Source organism: Cryptotermes secundus, unplaced genomic scaffold (genome assembly GCF_002891405.2).
Source record: "Cryptotermes secundus unplaced genomic scaffold, Csec_1.0 scaffold540, whole genome shotgun sequence".
In the NCBI taxonomy this organism is placed as follows: Eukaryota; Metazoa; Arthropoda; class Insecta; order Blattodea; family Kalotermitidae; genus Cryptotermes; species Cryptotermes secundus.
Genome location: NW_019742447.1, coordinates 574,565 through 594,718, shown reverse-complemented (window position 1 = coordinate 594,718; position 20,154 = coordinate 574,565). Strand labels below are relative to the sequence as shown.

The 20,154-nt window shown below is 39.7% G+C and overlaps 1 protein-coding gene across 6 annotated transcripts in view; it reads left to right on the top strand.

The window, feature by feature from the left end:
* The window catches only part of LOC111873206 (phospholipid transfer protein C2CD2L), a 178,269-nt gene that overhangs the window by 103,044 nt on the left and 55,071 nt on the right, over positions 1 to 20,154 (top strand). For all 6 annotated transcript variants that reach the window (XM_023867727.2, XM_023867724.2, XM_023867726.2 and 3 more), the window contains exon 3: positions 18,125 to 18,304. In XM_023867727.2, the coding sequence (XP_023723495.1) occupies positions 18,125 to 18,304 (180 nt within the window). The remainder of the gene's footprint in view (positions 1 to 18,124; positions 18,305 to 20,154) is intronic.

The window sequence follows — 20,154 nt, the reverse complement described above, 5'->3', positions numbered from 1 at the left end:
TCCGACGACCTTGACAAGCAGAAAGATTGTGTTTTAAAATGAATGTCTGAGAACCCAGGCCACTGACTTCTTTTCGGAAGTATTTTGTTCTAGACTTTCCGAGCACCTGCTGTCATGACGAAATGGTTTTGTAGTTTTCTCGGTCGCTTCACTCCAGTGCAGGATGGTTTCTTCACGTACACACCAACCAGTTCCTCAGTCATCCGTCCCAGTCTATATATAGTCTACTGTAGACCTGCTACAGAATTTACTCATTGTATAACCTCTTCTTCAGACAATGTAGCTTCTTCGGATGACCTAGAATAAACGAATGTCATTTGCGACATCAGTATAGCAGCGCAGCGAACTTCTGAGATGGAAGAAAAACAACAATTTCTGATATGAAATAGTGATGCATTTAAAAACTTACAGCCTTCTATCGTGCGCCAGATTTCCAAAACACTTTGTTATACAGTGTAATCTAATTGTAACATGTTTAACTTTATAGGCCCACCTTTCCTTTTATTTATGTTTAATGTGCATATTGTTAGAATTATGGGAATTCTTTATTTATAGGCCAGGTCTCCGTTTGCCACATGATTAGAATTGTTGCTTCACAGCTCGAGGGTACAGGGATCCATCCAAGTGCTCTCACATTTCCTTCAAATGTACGGTCAACCCTAGATAATGGGGGATAGGTTTTCCTGATTAAGCGACAATCCGGATAAGTTAAGTAAAAGGTATCCCTAAAAGACAAAGAAATTTAGAACACAAATAAATGGAAAATTTAATGATATAAATAGTACTGATGAAAATAAATATAAAATATCACTTGTAGAGCCTGTATTTAAAAACTATAAAAAGGCAGTATATTTATTCATCAATATAAGACTCAGAAGTTACACTTGTTTTTGAACGTAATAATGCAGGTTTGAAGAAACCGTCAAGTTTTGTCTGAACAGAAAAGTGACTCATCTACCTTCCTGAATGCCATGTGTCCTTTAAAGTATGTACTCAACTGTGAACAGCAGTTTTCATATATCATATTTCGATCCGGATTAACTATAATCGGATTAGCGAGGGTTTACTGTATGTACAGGCATGTTGCTGGCTTAAGCTTAGAGACTCCTTGTTTATCTTAATTTATGTGATAATAAGAAGCCTAATAATCATAAATGTACTAATGCTACTACTGTAATTCAATTCGGTTCCTTCATTCAAGTGCTTGCCGACACCGAGTGGCCTCTTAACAGGCGAGCATTGGAAATGTACTTAACAAGAGCTAGACTAAGGGTAGAATTAAAACTGGAACTACAGCTAGAATAACTTTTAATAATAATAATAATACATATAAAGTTGTCCCTCTGCTTAATTAGTTAAGCACTATGCCATTAAGACACACGAGGGAGTAGAGATACAGAGTTATTAAAAAAGAATGAACCGATTTCACGACGCATTGCTTCCGTTCTCAAGCATCGTCAAGGAATGAGTCAGTGACCATTTGAAAGAGGAGTATTCTAAGTTGTGAATGGCTGCCACAGGGGCGCTGAAGTCGCGTCGTTCTTCCGGCAACGTTCAGTAGCGGCCACTGATTGACTTATTGTAGCCTGCCCCGGTTGACTATGGTGATGGAGAGTTTGGTGAAATGAAGATTGGCAGGGGAAACCGAAGTACTCGGAGAAAACCCGCCCCAGCTCAACTTTGTCCACCACAAATTCCACTTGACCAGACCCGGAATTGAACCCGGGCCGCGGTGGGAAGCCAGCGACTAACCGCTTGAGCTATGGCTCGGCCTTACTACAACATTTTACTAAAGGAAACAGTTTTTGTTCCAAATACGTCGACGTCCCTACAAACAAAATTAGCAGCTTAAGCAAATGTAGAAGAGGTGGATATTAGTTGAGGAGCAGATATTCAACAAAGCATATCTCTGCTATACCGACCCGGAACTCGAAGACGATCAATTTTCAAAAGAGAAGGACATAACAGCAACAGCAACAAAAGNATCCCAGAAGACTGCTTTCTTCATAGTCACCGCCGTGAAAGCCTCAAATCTTACAAAAGTACCTATGTTGGCGCTGTGAATAACGCAAATGTTTTGCGTTATGCATACAGTATGCTTCTGCTCTTCGCAAATTTGCTGCTATACCAGAGAAGGGAAACTACGGACACTTTATGTTATTTGCAATCGGACTGTAGTCTGAGAGAGTAACTCCGAAAGGTGCAGGAACGTGTTACGCATCTCGGAATGCCGAAGGGATGCCGCTCACGTTTGCAGAGGAAGCCTCTGTGCTTGGTCGCCGAAGCATAACGGTTTTACGGCCTTGAGCGGTGGTCCCACCGACTTGAATCACATACATACAAACTGTTTTCTTTCCTACTTGATCTCAGTGAAGACCATAAATAACACTATTATTTTACAAGATAAAAAGATCTTTAATTTTTCCTCTTGTGTTTTATAATTTATTTCATATAGGGCTGTCATCTAAATATTTTAAATATTATTGTTCCTTAACTTATTTTCTATATTTAAATAGCTATTACTGGTCGTCAGCTGTCTACTTAAAACGGCACTTCTGTATATAGGGCTCTAATTTAGACATGATTTCAACTGCAACATTATTCATGATCATCTTTCAATATCGTTATGTAACTCTAGAATAGACCGTTGCATAAGAAACAACAATCGCTCTGTTATAGTTCTAACACCGAATCTCCACGGTTACGACGAATACGCGAAGCGTTCCCACAGAGACAACGCAATAACAATGGGTCATTGCGTAGGAAACGCGGAACCAACAAAGCAACGTGAAATGGCTTCGTTAAATAACCCAGTAATCCAGTAATTCATTCTTCTTCAGTGAGAACTCTTCAGTTGGTGAGGATGAAAGCTGAGTAGGGGTCACATATTTTCCCGTAGGATTTGAGGTTCTCACAGCGGTGGTTGTGAAGAACTCAGTCGTCTGGGATATACTCGTAATGCCTTGAAGTCGGTTGAAATTCATTCTTTAACAGACTGCACGGTCTTATATCGCACAAGATAAGCTCTTCAAATATTTTCCTCTCCTATTGCTGCCACATTATCAGCTCAGTCGGTACAGCGACGGGATACGGGCATGACGGCCGGTGTTCGATTCCCGGCAAGGGCGAAAGATTTATCTCTACTCCACAGCGTCCAGACGGGCTCTGGAGCCCAACCAACCTGCTATCCAATGGGTACCGGGGGTTCTTTCCGCGTGGGTAGAGCGGCCAAGGCATGAAGCTGACCGCTCATCTCCATCCAGTGCCGAAGTCAAGAATGGTGGAACTATACTTTCACTCCGTATTCATGGCGTATTGCTTCATTAATTAATCACAGGGACAATTTTACCTTATTAACTTTTTTTTTTCCTGGCACTACAGCCCAAGTGGGCCTAGGCCTACCTCCATGAACTTCTCCGCTTATTAACTTTACCTGCTTCAAAATCATTTCGTTTCCGTCATTTAAGCATTGTCACCATTTTCTTATGTCATGGTTTGTCTAATGAAGCTTTACCGGCCAAGGAGACTAAAGAGGTGATGCTTCTGGTTTGTATTCGGGAGGTGCTGTATTCGGGTCTTGGCCAGGACGCCAGTTATTCTGAAAGGGGTTTTAGTGGATTTCATTAGTCCTCTGGCTAATGTAGGGATAATACATAGCATTAGACCTCTTCGCTTCCTTCCACATCGTTTCCAGTTCATTATTCACTGTCTTCTTCTCAATGGATGCTGTCTGTACAATCTGATTCACTCACAGCGCCGTTCAGTAACGAGTAAACAAATGAATACGTAATTAACAAAACGTTGTCAGTGTCATATGTTTTATACCATATAACAGCATGATGATTATGACTGATGAATTGGGAGGGATAGTAAAGGGAGTGGTCATGGGCTGTTTTTCTGTAAGGACTGAGCAATTGTGGAAAATCTTACTGTGGTAACCCGGTGTCCGAACTGAGGTTCGAATCCGGGGTCTTCTGAATACACTTGCAAAGCAAGAATGCCGACCCCTACACGCCGTAGATCGGTCTTCCATTGTTATGAACGCAGAATAACCTTACTGTCTGATGCTTCGTTGTTAAGTATTGGGGATCAGGTGTTAATGCTGAAGTCAGTAATAACCTGAAAGTAAAGGGTAATTTGGGAAGCGTGGCAAACCAAGATTTAGATCACTGATTCCCAGAAATTTTTACACGACGCCTTCCCCCCCCCCTTGTTATATCAAACCCTCATGCCTTTCCAAATTGATATTATTAAAAAAATTTACCCTTTGCATTTTTGTTTTTACTGTTGCTCATGATCAAATGACCTTTAATTAATACCATGTGTTAATACCATACCATTAATACACTGTGAATAAATAATTGACTATTTACTAAAAATTAAAATTCTGCACGGTGCTCTCTATTTAGCAGTGAATAATGCCGGCAGTGTTGGAATCTAATCACTCTAATTGTTTAATGTCTGGATGAAAAATTCTGACGGGTTCTTACGGAAGAGGCGATTAAATGCATTTTACGAATGTAGTTTTCATTGCTTATAAATTGAAAACAAATTCCCAGTTTGATATTTGTATCTCTGTTAAAAATAAATACCATCTACACTGTTCTAACGTTCGTACATCTTTAACCGTTCGTAATTCATTATACATTCTCTGGGACATTATTATACCGCCTCTGTGGTCTTGTGGTCAGCGTTCCTGTCTACAGATCCAGAGGTCCGGGTTCGATTACCGACGCTACTATATTTTTCTGAGGAGTAGTGGGTCTGGAACGGTGTCCATTCAGCCTCGTGATGATAATTGAGGGGCTATTTCAAGGAAATAGCGGCTCCGGTCTAGAAAACCGAAATTAACGGCCATGGGGATTCGTTGCTGCGACCACGCGACACTCTGTATCCGCAAAAGTTGGCACTAACTTCACCGACAGGCGGCGGTCGCTCGGTCGGTATAGTTCGCTTGCGGACTGAAATCACGGAGTTTTTTTTTGTTGTGTTATTATTATTATTTATTATTCTTATTTCTAATTTCCACGTACTTTTGTTTCCTGCCTACACGCTATAGTTCCTGTTACATTTTGCCCATGGGTCTGATTTTCACCTTTTTAACCGAATCGCAACGTTTTTAACAAGTTGTTCATTACTTCTCTTTTAAGTTCGTTCCCCTAGTGTTTGTTTATTGTTTCCTTAATGAAATCTCGGGTTATCAGCCATGGCAATGGGTTAAAAATTACCGACGTTGTGGGGACCTTCTCTGTCTCCATCAGAATCTGATGTGGGGGCCGACATCAGCTGCCACAGCTGTTACCCCAAGAATATTTTATTAACTTTAGCCACCGTGAAAGCTTCAGATTGCCTCAGAACTGCAAGACAGTTGGTCCGGGAACTCCACGAAGAAAATAACCGAAGTCTTTAAAGTTGTGAGACAGAGACATGTTATTTTAATTTGTCACTGGGTGTTTGTAGATAGGATTTGGGCAGGAAATATTCCAACCCTCCTGTCTGCGAAAAATACACTAAATGTAATTTCATTAAAAATGTATGCTTTCTTCTCTTATTCATACCCATATTTATGAATAGACCTATATCGGAATTACTGGGATTTTGGAGTTTGTCCATCGTCCGTAATTCTAAAAGCACCAGGGAGGACGTTTCGGAAACTGGATCTGTTTCCGTCCTCAGATGAAGGGGAAGATACCTGCTCTGTTGGGTCCGTTAGAATGTGCTCCTTGGTGCAATTTAGAATACCGGATGACGGGCAAAGTCCAAAAATCACGTAGTTCCGAGCGTTTTACACCATCGCCCGAACCGTTTAAATTCCACTAGACCTATATACCTTCACAGTCATAACCTACAATATGAAACGTGTCTGTTGCAGGCCATATGGACACTGTAATGCGCTATAATGGAAGGAATTCTGTGTAAACAAGCAAAAAAAAAAAAACAATATTGCCAGACATTTGTTTCTCGGATGACTCACTGCAGTGCAGACATTTTGCAGTATGTCTGGTTCTCTAGGCGCCCCGGTCCTTCACTTGAAAAGCTGCTCTTGGAACCGAGGGGTACTGACGGCGTCGCGTCTGCGCCACAAGCAAGTTTTGGAGTCATTTGTAACCCCAGTATTTACTCATCATCATCTTGAAATCTTTCGTCAACTCTTGAAAAAAAAACATGCACATCGAAGTTTCTTTGTCATCGGTTTGCAAGCAGTAGTAACTAGGCACACTTGAAAACTGGATTGATGCCAGAAATGTGGGTGGGCAGCGGACAGGAAGCAGGAAGAAAGAATGTTTATAACACGCTCTCTTACCTCATATTTCTATCAATGAACCCTGCTGTCGTATGATTAGGCGTTTGCCTTCCTTCGCCAGCTCACAAATACAGCGCGGTATTTATCTGTGTGCTCACAGACTAACTGAACCTCCTATGCCTTTGAATCCATTACAGGCAAAGTTTGCCCGCTCTTAGTTAATTAAGCACCAAGCTATGAAGGAGTGGAATTATAGCTCCAGCATTCTTGACCTTGGCGCACTAGATGGAGGTGGGTGGGCAGCTTCACGCCCCTCCCGCTTTACCCTCGGGGAAAGAGCTCCTGGTACTCATTGGTTAGGAGGCTGGGGTGTCACCACAGCCGATCTGGAACACTGTGGAACAAAGCCTTTTGCTTCTGCCTGGGATCGAACCCCAGCCCTCCAGCCAGTAGTCCGTCGGTATACCGAAAGAGCTGTCCCGGCTCCTGTTACTTGTATGGTACATCTAAAATTCGTCGGATAGTGTAAGTGTATAGACTTGATGATCCCGACAGAAAATTATGCAGATCTTCAGTGCACATAAACGTTAACGTTTGGTGGTTAGCGCGAATCTTCTTCACAAGTGAATCCAGTCATATAATTTAAAATATGTAATTTACAAAGCTGCACCAGTATTCATTTCAATTAAACGCATAATAATCGTAAGCATTTAGCACTAACCAAGTGTAGGGTATACCTGTCACAGAGTAAATTAGGGGATTTAATGCAATTTAAATATGATATACGACTGGCCTGCTGCATTCATAAAAATTGGGGGCATTTCGTAGGCTACTTTTCTAAAATCGCAGCTGTTTGCTGACTTATTGCGAGGGCTGTTGAAATTTAATAGCAATACCCCGATTCGTCTGGACACCGCCTATTAATGGACTCAGGTGAACGCTAAATTTTTAACACTCCGAAATTTTAAGATAATTTTTCACCATAGGCCTTTGCGTCCAGATGCAGTTTTCTCAGCGTTAAGTTTTTCCTTTTCCAGTCATCATTTCAATTTGCTGTTTTATCCAATGCATTGTGCTGTGACCTACGTAACACTGATAGACGTCATTTACGCATACCAAGCCAGTTTTTAGACAGTGTCGAATTGATGTAATTCATAAAAGGAAACCCAAACGATTCAAAAGCGTGGATAATGGAACTGCTACATCATACTAGCTACAGATTTGTACGGACTCGTATTCCGACGCTCCTGTCTCTGTTTAATTGCCGGCACGGTACCGTCTTCGGAGAGCATACGGTGTCAAACGAAAAATTGGGGTGAAATTATGCATTCTGTCTATGGCTCTACTGTCCTTTTGTTGAACCTTGGCCGTTTCTCAGTTTCTTAAGCCTATACCCAGTCGGTAGGATTCCTTGGACAGGGGATCAGCCCGTCATAGGGCCTCTACCTGCACACAGAACAACATAGACACAGAATAAATTCACACAGACATTCATGATTCGAGCGGGTTTCGAACCCACGATCCCAGTGTTCTAGCGAATGAAGACGGTTCACTCCTTAGACCGCGTGGCCACTGTGATCGACATAATTATGCTTTATGAGGTAGCAAAGATGAGACAGAAGTCGTTCTTAGTTTTATATTAAAACTTTTCTTTTTATCTGAGTGCTATATTCGACATATGGGTCTTGATTGTGATCGTAGGTCTGGTGGGTAAGAAGCCAGACTGCTAATCAATACAGCACTGTTTAGCTTGTCTTCTGTCGAGCTTTATTCCTGTTGCTCCCTCTTTGGAGCTTATCGCATCTGTGAAACGCTTCGTTTCACTTCAATTTCTTAATCCTAGACAGTCGGTAGGATTCCCTGGACGAGGGATCAGCCCATCGCAAGTTTAGTGTCAGTTTAGATGATTAGGAAACTTTGCCTTTGTTGTTACTAAAATGTTGAGTTTTTTAAAAAGCCAGTGAACAAGCTGGCTCAAGCGCTTACGCTTCTGACTTGTATTCGCTAGGTACCCGGTCCGAACCTCGGCTGGGACATCGACTATTCTTGCTGAGGCTTTTCGCAGGTTTCCTCATTCCGCCCGTGAAGTGCGTGAATAGAACCTTAAATTAGGCCAGAATATCCTCCTTCCACATCCTTTTCAGTTCATTATTCACTTTCATCCAATTGTTCCACGCTAAATAGTCTGAGTTACTGACATCGCAAGTAAGTGGACTAAAAATAAACAAGTTAATAATCTTGTGAAACCCTCTTGATATGCTTGCACGGGGCATTAGTTTGGTAGGGAATATGTTTACTGTGAAAAATAAAGAGATAATTACAATGCTTCCTTGTATCGCCGTTTCATGTTGACGAATATTTTTTTCGTTTTAAGGCAAACGTTGCTTAGGATAGGGCCCATAAAGGGCACATATGCATGCATGCGGCAATTACCCTTCGGGTTCCATAAAGGTCTGAGAATTCTTAAAGTAGCTGAGTTCTTGTTTTTGAGTCTGAAGAAGGATTCTGCTCCAGGTAATCGGTGTTAAAGAGACATGTCGAATGTGTTGACGGTAGCGCAGTATGACAAGATTACTGTATTAAGTTCTAACAAACAAACAGATATGTAAATCCAGTACAAATATTGTGTTTCTGGACACTATCCATCGTCCTGTTTTTATTTCAAGCACAACGTTTCGGAGACCGGCTTCTGTCTCCCTCTTCAGGTGGAACCTCCTCAGTTGGGCCGAATCGATAGAGCTAGTCCCTATCTCTGGACCTGATAATACTAGATTTGAAGTTTTCACGGTGGTGAATATATACGTAGATTGATGTTTTCTTATTTTCAAATTGTGTAGTTGGATAAGTTGTTATTAACGTTTCGGAAGAACCTGCTGCTTCCATTTACAGGCTGAAAGGTGGAGGCAGCAGGCAATAGGTTCCTCCGAAATGTTGGTAGCCTCCCACCGGATTTCATACGTCATATTGCACAAAACCGCGACTCTGTAGTAACGTTCTTGTTAAGATGGTTGCTTTGTAACAATGTATAACATTGCACTGTGTTTCTGTCCTTTTCTTGCAACAGAGCTAAGTTTATTGTATTTGGGTGTCACGACGGCTGTTGGGGTTTCCTTGACTCAAAGAACGGGATCATAAATTGACCGACTGAGCTGTCAGAATTAAAATAATAGTTGACCTTACACAAACTGATTATTTTAAACCTTTCTTTTATTTTTGAATCAGGAAGGACTTCACAATCCATCAAACAGAATGGAGCAATAAAGACCACAAGAATATCTCGTTTAGTAATAAAATAATTGTCGCTGACAAGGGTAACAGTTGAAGATTGTGGCATTCAGCAGGGTGGTCCCTTGTTTTTAATTATTTTTACAGTTTTGTGTTCAGAAATATAGCTACAGGATTCAAGGAGACGATGATGTATGCTTGTCTGTGAATTGGACGGGACTGGAATTCTCCGATGCAACCATCATGAAGAGAATAACAAAAGGAGGAACATCCTCAGGATAGTCAGCTTGGCTATATGAAACAGCTACATCATAAACTAGATTCCGTCATGATATATCCTAGAATAAATCATTAACTGATCTCAGTTTCTTTCATTGACATAAAACGTGTTCTTCCAAAGAGGTTTGTAGGCCTGTCTTGAACGTCGTATAAAACAAAAACAAAGTCGGTAGCTTTAGTCCGCAAGCGAACTATACCGACGGAGCGACCGCCGCTGTCGGCAAAGTTAATGCCAACTTTTACGGATAGAGGGTGTCGCGTGGTCAGCGCAACGAATCCCCACGGCGTTAATTTCGGTTTTCTAGACCGGAGCCGCTACTTTTCCATCCAAGTAGCTCCTCAATTATCCTCACGAGACTGAGTGGACCCCGTTACAGACCCACTACTTCTCAGGAAATCTGGTAGCACCGGGAATCGAACCCGGGACCTCTGGATCTGTAGCCAGGAAGGCTGACCACTATACCAGAGGCGGTCCAGCGTCGTATAGAAGGCATGAAAATATCGCAGGTGCTGAACATTATAATGCTGTTAGATTTCTACCCCACTGTCTGCGTTTATCCCACCCTACACTCGATACTGTTAACTTCCGCAAATATTTCAAATTTAGAAACTCTTAACATGCTGCTGCTACAAAAGAAATCGCGAAATCAGCATGCACTCCGTGAGGGTTGAACATTTGTTCTCACTTAATCACTTCCTTGAGCTCAGCGAACGGACTACATGCTAAATGCGCCTAACGAAATATGAGAACATTGGTTAACATTTTGAATTAACCCCCCCCCCCTTTCCAATTTCAGATGGAGGGAGAATAAATGGCCCGTTAAATTGTAAATGGTTTGTTGCAGCCGATGGACGGTAATAGTTTCAAGTGTACTTTATAAGCAACAACTTGAAAAAGTTCACGTACTTATTCTTAGAACCTCTTACAAGATTTCGCATACATCGAAACAGAAACGATTTGTGACAGGAAACTAGACCAATATGTGTGCGTAACGGTATGTATGAACTTCCGGTAATCGATCTTTAGACTAAAATTGCAAACATATTCTTAAATAAGAGATACGAGCATGTAGACAACGGAGAGCGAATTTCCAGAAGCAGACATTTTTTGGTGTACGTGACTTGAACTGGGAAAAGTGTTGTGTGAGGCTTCCAATTATACACATTTGATTGTAAGCCCTCCCTTGAACAGTAGTGTGAAAATTACCGGAAAGTAAAAAATTATCCATAACACATCTTTAGGTTTGTCACACTGCCTTCTGCGCATGCATGCTTAGGGCCCCCATACACACACAGTTTGGCCTCCAGTTCGGCCTGCACAGTTGAAGACTGAAAGGCAAAACTGACGTGTGTGGTGCGGCCGGCCGGCCAATCGTTTGGACCGTTGGCCTGTGGGAAACCCGTCAGTCCGTCAGTTCTGCATGCAGGACCGTAGCACGTGACGTGTGTGACTCAACATTATAGGCTGGAAGACCGTGATTGTGGCATGAAGCCTGCCGCTTTATCTGCGTGTGTATGGGGAGGAAAGGGAGAAGGAAATACAGTTCGTAGTATGCTTGTAACTATGTAGATTTATTTTGTTAACTTATATTACTGAATGACATGTCCAAATGTTACTATGTAGCAAAACGGATGAAAATAGAATACAATATGTACTTTACAAGAAGTTGACAATTTTAAAGAAACAGTTCTGCGAAGTGTGAAAACGTTGCACTTTCCGTTCATCTCATGCGCAGCTGCCCTGACGATATTTTAATATTTAATCTTTGTGAAAAATTTCAAGACTATATACGGTTAGACGTAATGAAAGTGGTCGCTTATTTATAGATTGAATGACTGAATGGCCATTCATAGCCATTTGAATGCTCAAGTGACACTATGCAATACTGATTCCTACACATACCTCCCGGTCGATACGGCATAACTGAATACTAGTTAACGGGCGATTCAATCTTTCATGTTGTCATCCTTCTAAGGTTTTTATCTACCATCTCTACCGTGCAGCGGCGCTAATTTACATACGTACCCGCGATAGAACGGTTCAGCGAAAGTATGGTTGCAACAAATGGCATGTCTTGCCAATACATTAGTTAACTATTCATTTTACAGTCACACTCCTCAACGTGTCTATAATGTGTTCTTCAGTCCTTGAAGCAATAAATGTGTATGGGAAAAGTAGTAAATTATAAAAGCATTGATCATTTCCCTTTCCCACTTTTCTTTTGGCCCATGGCCTAGGTTTACACAGACTGATCACTCAGAACCTGCCGGAAGCCCTCAGGCTGGAGGGACACGCTCTCGTTACGTCATCTCCTTCCGCACACTTTTGGAATCGCTGTGCGGTTGACAAACAGCCTATACCCCCAATAATTGCTTTTTTTTTCAATATTCTCCGAATAAAGCAGGGAACAGCCACCGTGAAACGAGGTTATGCATGATGCACCAGTCATCCGTAACCCTGAGTCCCTGCGATTGTACCAGACATTAAACCAGTCTCATCGAAGTGACACCTGCGAGTTTCACGTTGAAATAACTAGAGTTTATGTATCATATTCATGTGAAAAGTAATGAGATTATTCCAGCATACATATCTGTATATTACGCTTCAAAGAATGAAATCACCTAGTGCTTTCTGAAGAGAAACAGAATGAACCTCGTCCTTTGTATACTCGTAAGGGGTCTGAGAGTGTTTTGAAGAGAACGTTCAAGCCTAGCAACGATTTCATCCAGTTACTCTTCAGTGAGTACTTGGCGTTTTTATTTTTTTAATTTTTTCAGTAACAACACTGTCTGCCTTGATTTATTTATGGCTGTGTGAATGGCTTTTCTGTTTGGAATTGTAATATCCAGAAATTTATCCCAGAATCTGCTCCTTTTCGTATGAAGTCTCGTTTCGGTATACATATATGTATAACTCACATGTGACATTTCAACATAAGAAGTAACATAAGAATTTCTTGCAATAATTTGGGATAGTTTGAAAACAAATAATAAAAGCCTATGAATGAAGCATGGGAATATTTGGCGTTCCATTTATTCTTTTCCAGGACAGCGGACACTTCACTAAAAAAACAGGACGTGTGGCGTACCTAGTGTATAGTGTGTTGGTTTGCTGAGCACACCTTGAATCCGAAAATGTGTGGGAAAAGTTGACGGAGGAATGAGCGTGTGTCCCACCTGAGAAACCAGACATTTGGGTCCTGAGATGATCTTTCCATTGCAAAGCTGACGTGTGGGTAGACACAAATAGATGCCGTCTGCTTAGTTTCAGAGCGCCTTTATTTTTAACATACCAGTTTACAGTAACTTAAGATATAATTATGGTTCCCAGTAACAATACATGTAGGATCGAGTTCCAAAACCTGCATTATAATAATTTCTTGGTTAACGTGTTGGTAATTCCCAGCACTCCTCTGCTGATCTGGCGTGACTACTTAGGTCTGAAGTCGTTTCTGACCCCTATGATGAAGATGATGGTGATGAGGAGGAGGAGGACAAAGATGACAACAATGATAATGAATTTATTGTTGAGTTCACTTACATAGTTGTGCTCTATAATAGCTGAGAGAAAACAAGTAGCTTGGATGGAATCTGACCTCTTAAAGACTTTTTCTGCTTCTGTAGGAAAATAGTCTTCAACGTTAGAATTCATTGTCTTCATAATTTTCAGCATTACAACATGAGAACTTAAGAGGTATGTATTCTTATGATCTGTTCTGATTCCATTCTGTATTCGATGTGACTACCTTTCCAGTGTCCTTCTGACTCTTAGTTCATACATATATGTATAGTCATTATTTCCCGCAAAGGATGAGATGACTGTCATTAAATGGATCAAAGCGGTGCAATTATTTTTGGTCATTGTGGATAGAGTTGTCCAAGTGTGACAGTTCCATCAGTTTCAAGCCATCATAACTCATCTTCAGTACCTTGAAATTTATGTACATTGCTGGCAGTGGCATGTCTCCCTGTTTACTGAAGTTACTTTACCCAATTTCAGATATTTTGGAATGAAGGCTGCCTATTCATAGAAAACAATTATGACAGTATGGTTTAATTTTTAAAGCAGCCCCTCTTCAGGATTTGTCTGCATGGCCTCTGTTGGTGAGGTCACATTGGTTATAGAATCTGTGTCACTGACAGGAAAAATACTGGGATTACACATCACTAGTATCAACTGAAAAATGCTTCAGATTGCATTCACAACAAATTTTTCTTCAGAACTATGGTTTTCAACCTTTTTACATGTATGTAATCCACTTATCTGAAAGACTGCAGTAAGTGACTTATTGAGCAGGAATGGCTGATTGAGCTACATTTGGTAGTATGAGTTTATTTGTGTTATCAACACACACAAGATTGAAAACCATTCTTCGAAAGCTTAAGCTGAAGAATAAAGTGGATGAACGCAACAAAAGCATATAAGATATGAGGTTCTTACAGCGGTGGTAATGAAGAGTTCTGTCTTCTGGGTTATAGCGCCATGTAGTCCATCAAAGTCATGTTGCTACCATCTTCAGAGTTGAAGAGTAAGCCAGGCAAGACACCAGCATAAAGCAGGCAGCAAGCATGATTATGCTTGATCTCAGAAGCCAGAACTCAAAAAAGTGCTCATTATTACCCACATACCTTATACAAATGCAAATGAAACTAAACTTAAAAATACATGCATAAAATTTTGTATATAGGTGTGGCAAAGTAAAGTCCCTGTGGTTAACTGTGCCATGAAGGTGTATGGGGGAGTGGATGTATAGATCCACATTTTCCTACCTAGGCACTAGTTGGAGGTGAGTGGTCAGCTTCACACCCCTGCCGGTTACCATCAAGCAAAGAGCCTCCGGTACCCATTAGATAGGAGGCTGGATGGGCCCCAGGGCTGGTCCGGAGGACGTGGAGAAGAGGAAATTCGTGACTTTATTGGGACTTGAACTCCAACCCCTTGGTCATCCAGTCTATAGCTAGACACTATACTAACTATGCTATCCCAGGGCCGCGCCATAGCTCAAGCGGTTAGTCGCTGGCTTCCCACTGCAGCGGTCCAGGTTCGATCCCGGGGCTGGTCACGTGGGATTTGTGGTGGACAAAGTGGCACTGGGGCAGGTTTTATCCGAGTACTTTGGTTTCCCCTGCCAATCTTCATTCCACCAATTGCTCCACAGTCACCCTCACCTATCATTTGGGACTGGTAAAATCGGCCAGAAGTGGCCCATCCCACTAGCAATAAAAAAAAAATTATGCTATCCCAGCTCCAAATCTATTATATAGTGTCCAGATATACTGAACAAGCTCAACCAAAATATGCTTGTTTGTGAACTGTTTTTTTTTTAAATAATGATGTCTTAATGGATACTTGCTTGGACGTATTTGGGTGATGCTCCGTGATACTACATCCAAAATCCTGTTTCAATAAGTTAGATCCAAGAATTATTGCAAACAACGCGAAAAAATTCCCTAATTTAACAGGTCATGGAGGCCTATAGGGTTGTGAGACTTCGAGACTCCCACATTTTCTAGACAATTGGCACACAGATGGCAGTGAGGTTGTCAGCCGTACACACCGACCATCCATCCGCCCTATACCTTCCAGGAAGATTCCTGGTACTCATTTCTGTTAGAGGGTGAGTCGACCCCAGGGCTATAGTGCAGCTGGAAAGATTAGGTCAATTAAAAAATCCATTGACCTCATTGGGAATCAAACCTGTGACCTTCCAGCTTGTAGCATTGTGACTCAACCAACTACGCTACTGCATGCCCCGCCTAATTTAAAGTATGTGCATGGTATGCTACCTTTCTATCAGCTGATTATAAATAATTTACTTGACAAAGTTTTCTCTTGTGGTTTCTGGTTTTTGCAGCATTGACATGTTTTTTTATTTCTAATGCATATGTCCGCACAAACTCCATACAATTCACTGGCAACACTGTGTATGTATGTGGATTTCTGTGTTACTTAAATCATGTGACCTGAACATAAAGAATTATGATATATCTTTAAAAAATTGTAAGGAGTTTCCATTTTGAAACTTCAAAATCATCTTGCAAAAATTAGGAGCTTTAGGAAAACCTTTAAAAGGAGAAACTGAATGCACTTAATTTCTAACAGCTGACTGATAATTTTGTGTAACCTCACCCACATTGCACTTATTTATCTAGTAACTTGTCAGAAGTGCAGTATGTTAATTTTCTCTTGTCAGAGGTGTTCCTTTTAGTTTCAGAATAACACAGAGGAACTGAACAGAACACTAATCTCATCTTAAAATGATGCAATGAGTGTGATGATTATTTAAGTGAAGTTGCAGGGTTGTTTGGATATTGCATTTAAGTGTATGAATACACCCTGACATTATTAGAGAAATGGGATTAGGACCCATCTTGTTGTTTGCTACAGGTCTGGTGGTTGGTATTTTAAACCTGTCTTTCCACCCACCATGCCAACTCGTGTAGCACTGTATTGGAATCTCTCCAGATTACTGGGATACTTTAACACACACTGCAGTATCAAGGGTAGTCGAGTCATCCAAACTGCAGGTCGCCATGCATTTGGCAGACAGCTGCTCCCTGTAGCTGCAAGTTACCCAAATGGCATTTACGTTGTTAACTCTTTAATTCTTCCAGATTAATGAGGGACAGTTTGTAATGTCACTTGAAGTGCTCTGGTGTATCTGAATGTGTTTACATAGCAAACTTTGATTTAGCCCAGCCAGTATTGTCTCGAGGCGTTTTGTATGTGTCTTGTAATTGTATTATTGTCCAAAAATCACACTATTTTAACTTTCTTCTGATAATTCTTTGCAGCCACAAAAGTACATACCTAAGAGTACAAGGCTGTATAGATATTCTGCAGACATTAAGATTCTTCAGACTGACATTTATGTAGATTTTTTTTACCAAAAATAACTTACATATTTGTCGAAACATATGTTGTTTCGTTTCATCCTCACTTGTTATCTTATTAATCTAATGCCAGTGGCTGAATTTGAGGTTTTCATCGTGGTGACTGTGGTCATTATGGTCTTACTGGTTGTAAAGCCATGTAGTTTGGGGAAAGCCCAACATTTTGGAGGAACATTTTAACTCCATGAGGTTGAGAGTGAGTTTGCCATTTGCTTCTGGTAGTTTCTAGCTTTACTTTCTCTTTTACCATGATGATGGAGGTGAGTTGTTTCTCCAAAACTTTGAGCTTTCTCTGAACTACACAGCATCATAACCCAGGAGGCATACTCAAAATGCCTGTTGACTGCCAGAATGTTTTAGTTTCACATTTGTTGATATTCAGTATGTATTTTATGAATATGTATTGTCATATGCAATATTTTGTTCTAGGTAAGGTTGTGTAAAATATTTATATACCATGACTAAATGGCACATTGAAATTTGTCACCCAGTTACACTGTTGACATAATGTTCCCCTCTTCTTATCAGTTACCTTTCCATTCTAATTTTAATGACTAGAAGAAACAAATTTTTGCATCATTTTAGGCAGTTGATTTTTGTAACTTTTCCTGAAACATATCCCTGTGACAATAAAATCTTTATAATTTATCAAATTCATGTGTTGATTTTAAGCAAGTCTCCTATTTATGTAATTTCTCATATGATGAATTTGAATGTCAGTGTTTATCCTTTTTATGATACATCTAGGGTTGCCAGATTTTGTAAAATAAAAAAAGGAGTGCTGTCTCATTGCTTGTTTATAACGACATTTTTCACAACTAATAGGCTATAAAATATACATAATCAACATACTACATAACTTACAAAATGCTACTACACATCTGTATTACATAGGCCTACTACACATTTATAAAACAAAACAAATATTACGTAGCCCTATTACATATTTATAGAATGCACAAAAAATATTACCTAGCACACATTTGTGGAACACACAAATATTAAATACTACATATTTATAACTTTCAAGGGCTGGTTGATCAGATTCTGTTAATTGTATTTCACCGAACTCTTAGCACTTTTTAATAATTGAACATCACCCTTTGAAAATTTATAAAATTCTGAACAGGACTTGCTTTCATAGTTCACTGTCACCTGGAGTTCTGCCTTGATTAAATCTGTTGAGCATCTGTTTCGTGTGTCACTCCACTTACTTTTCATGAATGAAAAGATTCGCTCCACAACATAACGAAAGAAACTATAACAAAGTCATTTTCCGAGGATTACAGAAATTTTATGATAATGTTTAACCCATGAAATATAATTCGTAATGGACTTAAATGAAAAAACGGAGAATTATCCACTTCGGGTAAACAATAAATGGAGGAACAAAATTTGGGTGAAAACACGGAAGAATCCAGGGAAAACGGGGTATCTGAGAACCCTAGATACATCTGATGTTAATATTTTCTATTTTTGCAGACAATAACATGCGACTGTGAAGCAATGCCTGCTATGCAGCTGAAGGCTTTTCGTCAGAAAGGCGAGAAGGTTGAAGTATCTCACTTCAGAGTCAACGTGAACAGGTTTCGAGCCAGGCTCAACATTGTCTGCATTACGGAGAAACTCCTAGCAGACATCAAATGCGATGGCTGGCCGGATGTGAGTCACATTTCCCATCAATAAGTCAAGTTCCTCACTTGTGGTCTAGGTATGGGACATTGGCAGATTGAGGAGAAACTTGGTAGAAGTGATTTGTGCTTCTTAGCAAGATGAGGGTCCATGCATATTTAAACGTACTTTTTAACAGAATCAGTTTATTTCACTGACCAGAATAACATTGAAAATTTAGCTTTCTTAAATTATGTAGGCACAGTATATTTTTTAAGTTATTACAATAATTTAATCTTATGTTCAGCAAATTTACTGTTAAGGAATGAAATTTTGCTTATAATTAATACTGACAAGAAATATATTCTGGATGTATTTACAACTTCTGTGGTCATTGTTCTAGTAAAATAACTGTTTTAATTATTACTTCAATTATTGAGATGAAAGGAATCTTTAATAAACATTTGTTTGTATTATTTGCTCTAACTAGAACTATTATTTTATTATGATAAGCTAATTATGGATTTTTTTTTGCTGTGAATGCATGCTTTATAATTACATTTATGTTTAGATAGTGGTCCTCTAGGTTATGATACCGTGTAGTATGGTAGGTAGTTACCAGTGTTTCAGAGGAACCTGTTTCCACCATCTTCAGGGTAGAAGATGTATCCAGCAGGCTCCTTCAGAATGTTGATAATGGTGTACCTCACTACGTGGTGTTACAGCTCAGAAGACCACAGCCTGAATCTTTACTGTCATGAAATCTCAAACCCATATGTGATTACATTTGTTTCACACTTGGTATAACACATTCAGGTCATGTAACTGGAGATTTGGTGGGCTGAGGGTAATGTAAAGGACTTGTGCAGGTTTTTCCACACGACCTGTCTGCTTAATAGAATGAAACATTTGTGCATGTGAAAAGTACCGGGTTCACATCTAGTAGTAAAATGCATCTGTCTGATGCTGGCCATCATTATCCCTTTATTGGGAGTGCCACTCACTGGGTGCTTCCACCAAAAATTAAGGTTTCTATGTTCACTCTTTCTGGTGAACCAGAGATCCTGATAGAAATTTTATTTCATTTTTTATGCGTATTGTCTGGGCCTGTATTTGTGTTTTCTTAGCCGCTTCGCTGTTTGATGTTTGTGAAAACACAAATACAGCCCAGACAATACGCATAAAAAATGAAATAAAATTTCTATACAAAAAGAAACAACAACTAAATACACAACTCTATCATATTCACATACACAATGCAAACACATGGCAACGAACATGGAATAACATCGAGCAATCAATAGAAGAAAAATTACAGAAAGATATGGAAACAACATATCAAAAACAACAACAAAAAATAAACAACATGATGAAAACACAAAATACAGATACAACAAGTAAAAACATACAATACACGAGGGTAGTGAACCAAACAAATATACAATTTACACACGAAGAAAACCAAATATTAAGTAAAGGCCTTAAATATAATCTACATCACAAGAATGAAAAATGGATCGAGACATTAGCCCTAGAAGCTGAAACAGCAATAAATAACCTAGAAATAACAGAACAAAATTATTATAGACACCTAATTGCGAAGAAACTAAAAGATATACACAAGAATAATAATGAAAGGAATAAAAACAATAAAGATAAGAATGATAAAAGGGAATGGAAACAAATAATGAATATAAAAAATAAAATAAAAGAGAATAAACTTATTATAACGAAAGCAGATAAAGGAAAAACACTAGTAATACTAACAGAAGAAGAATATAAACAGAAAATAAATAACTTCATAGACAATAACCAGTTTATAAAAATCGACAAAAACCCGACCCAACAATACCAAAGGGCAACAAAACAAACACTGAAACAGTGTAATAATATCATACGAG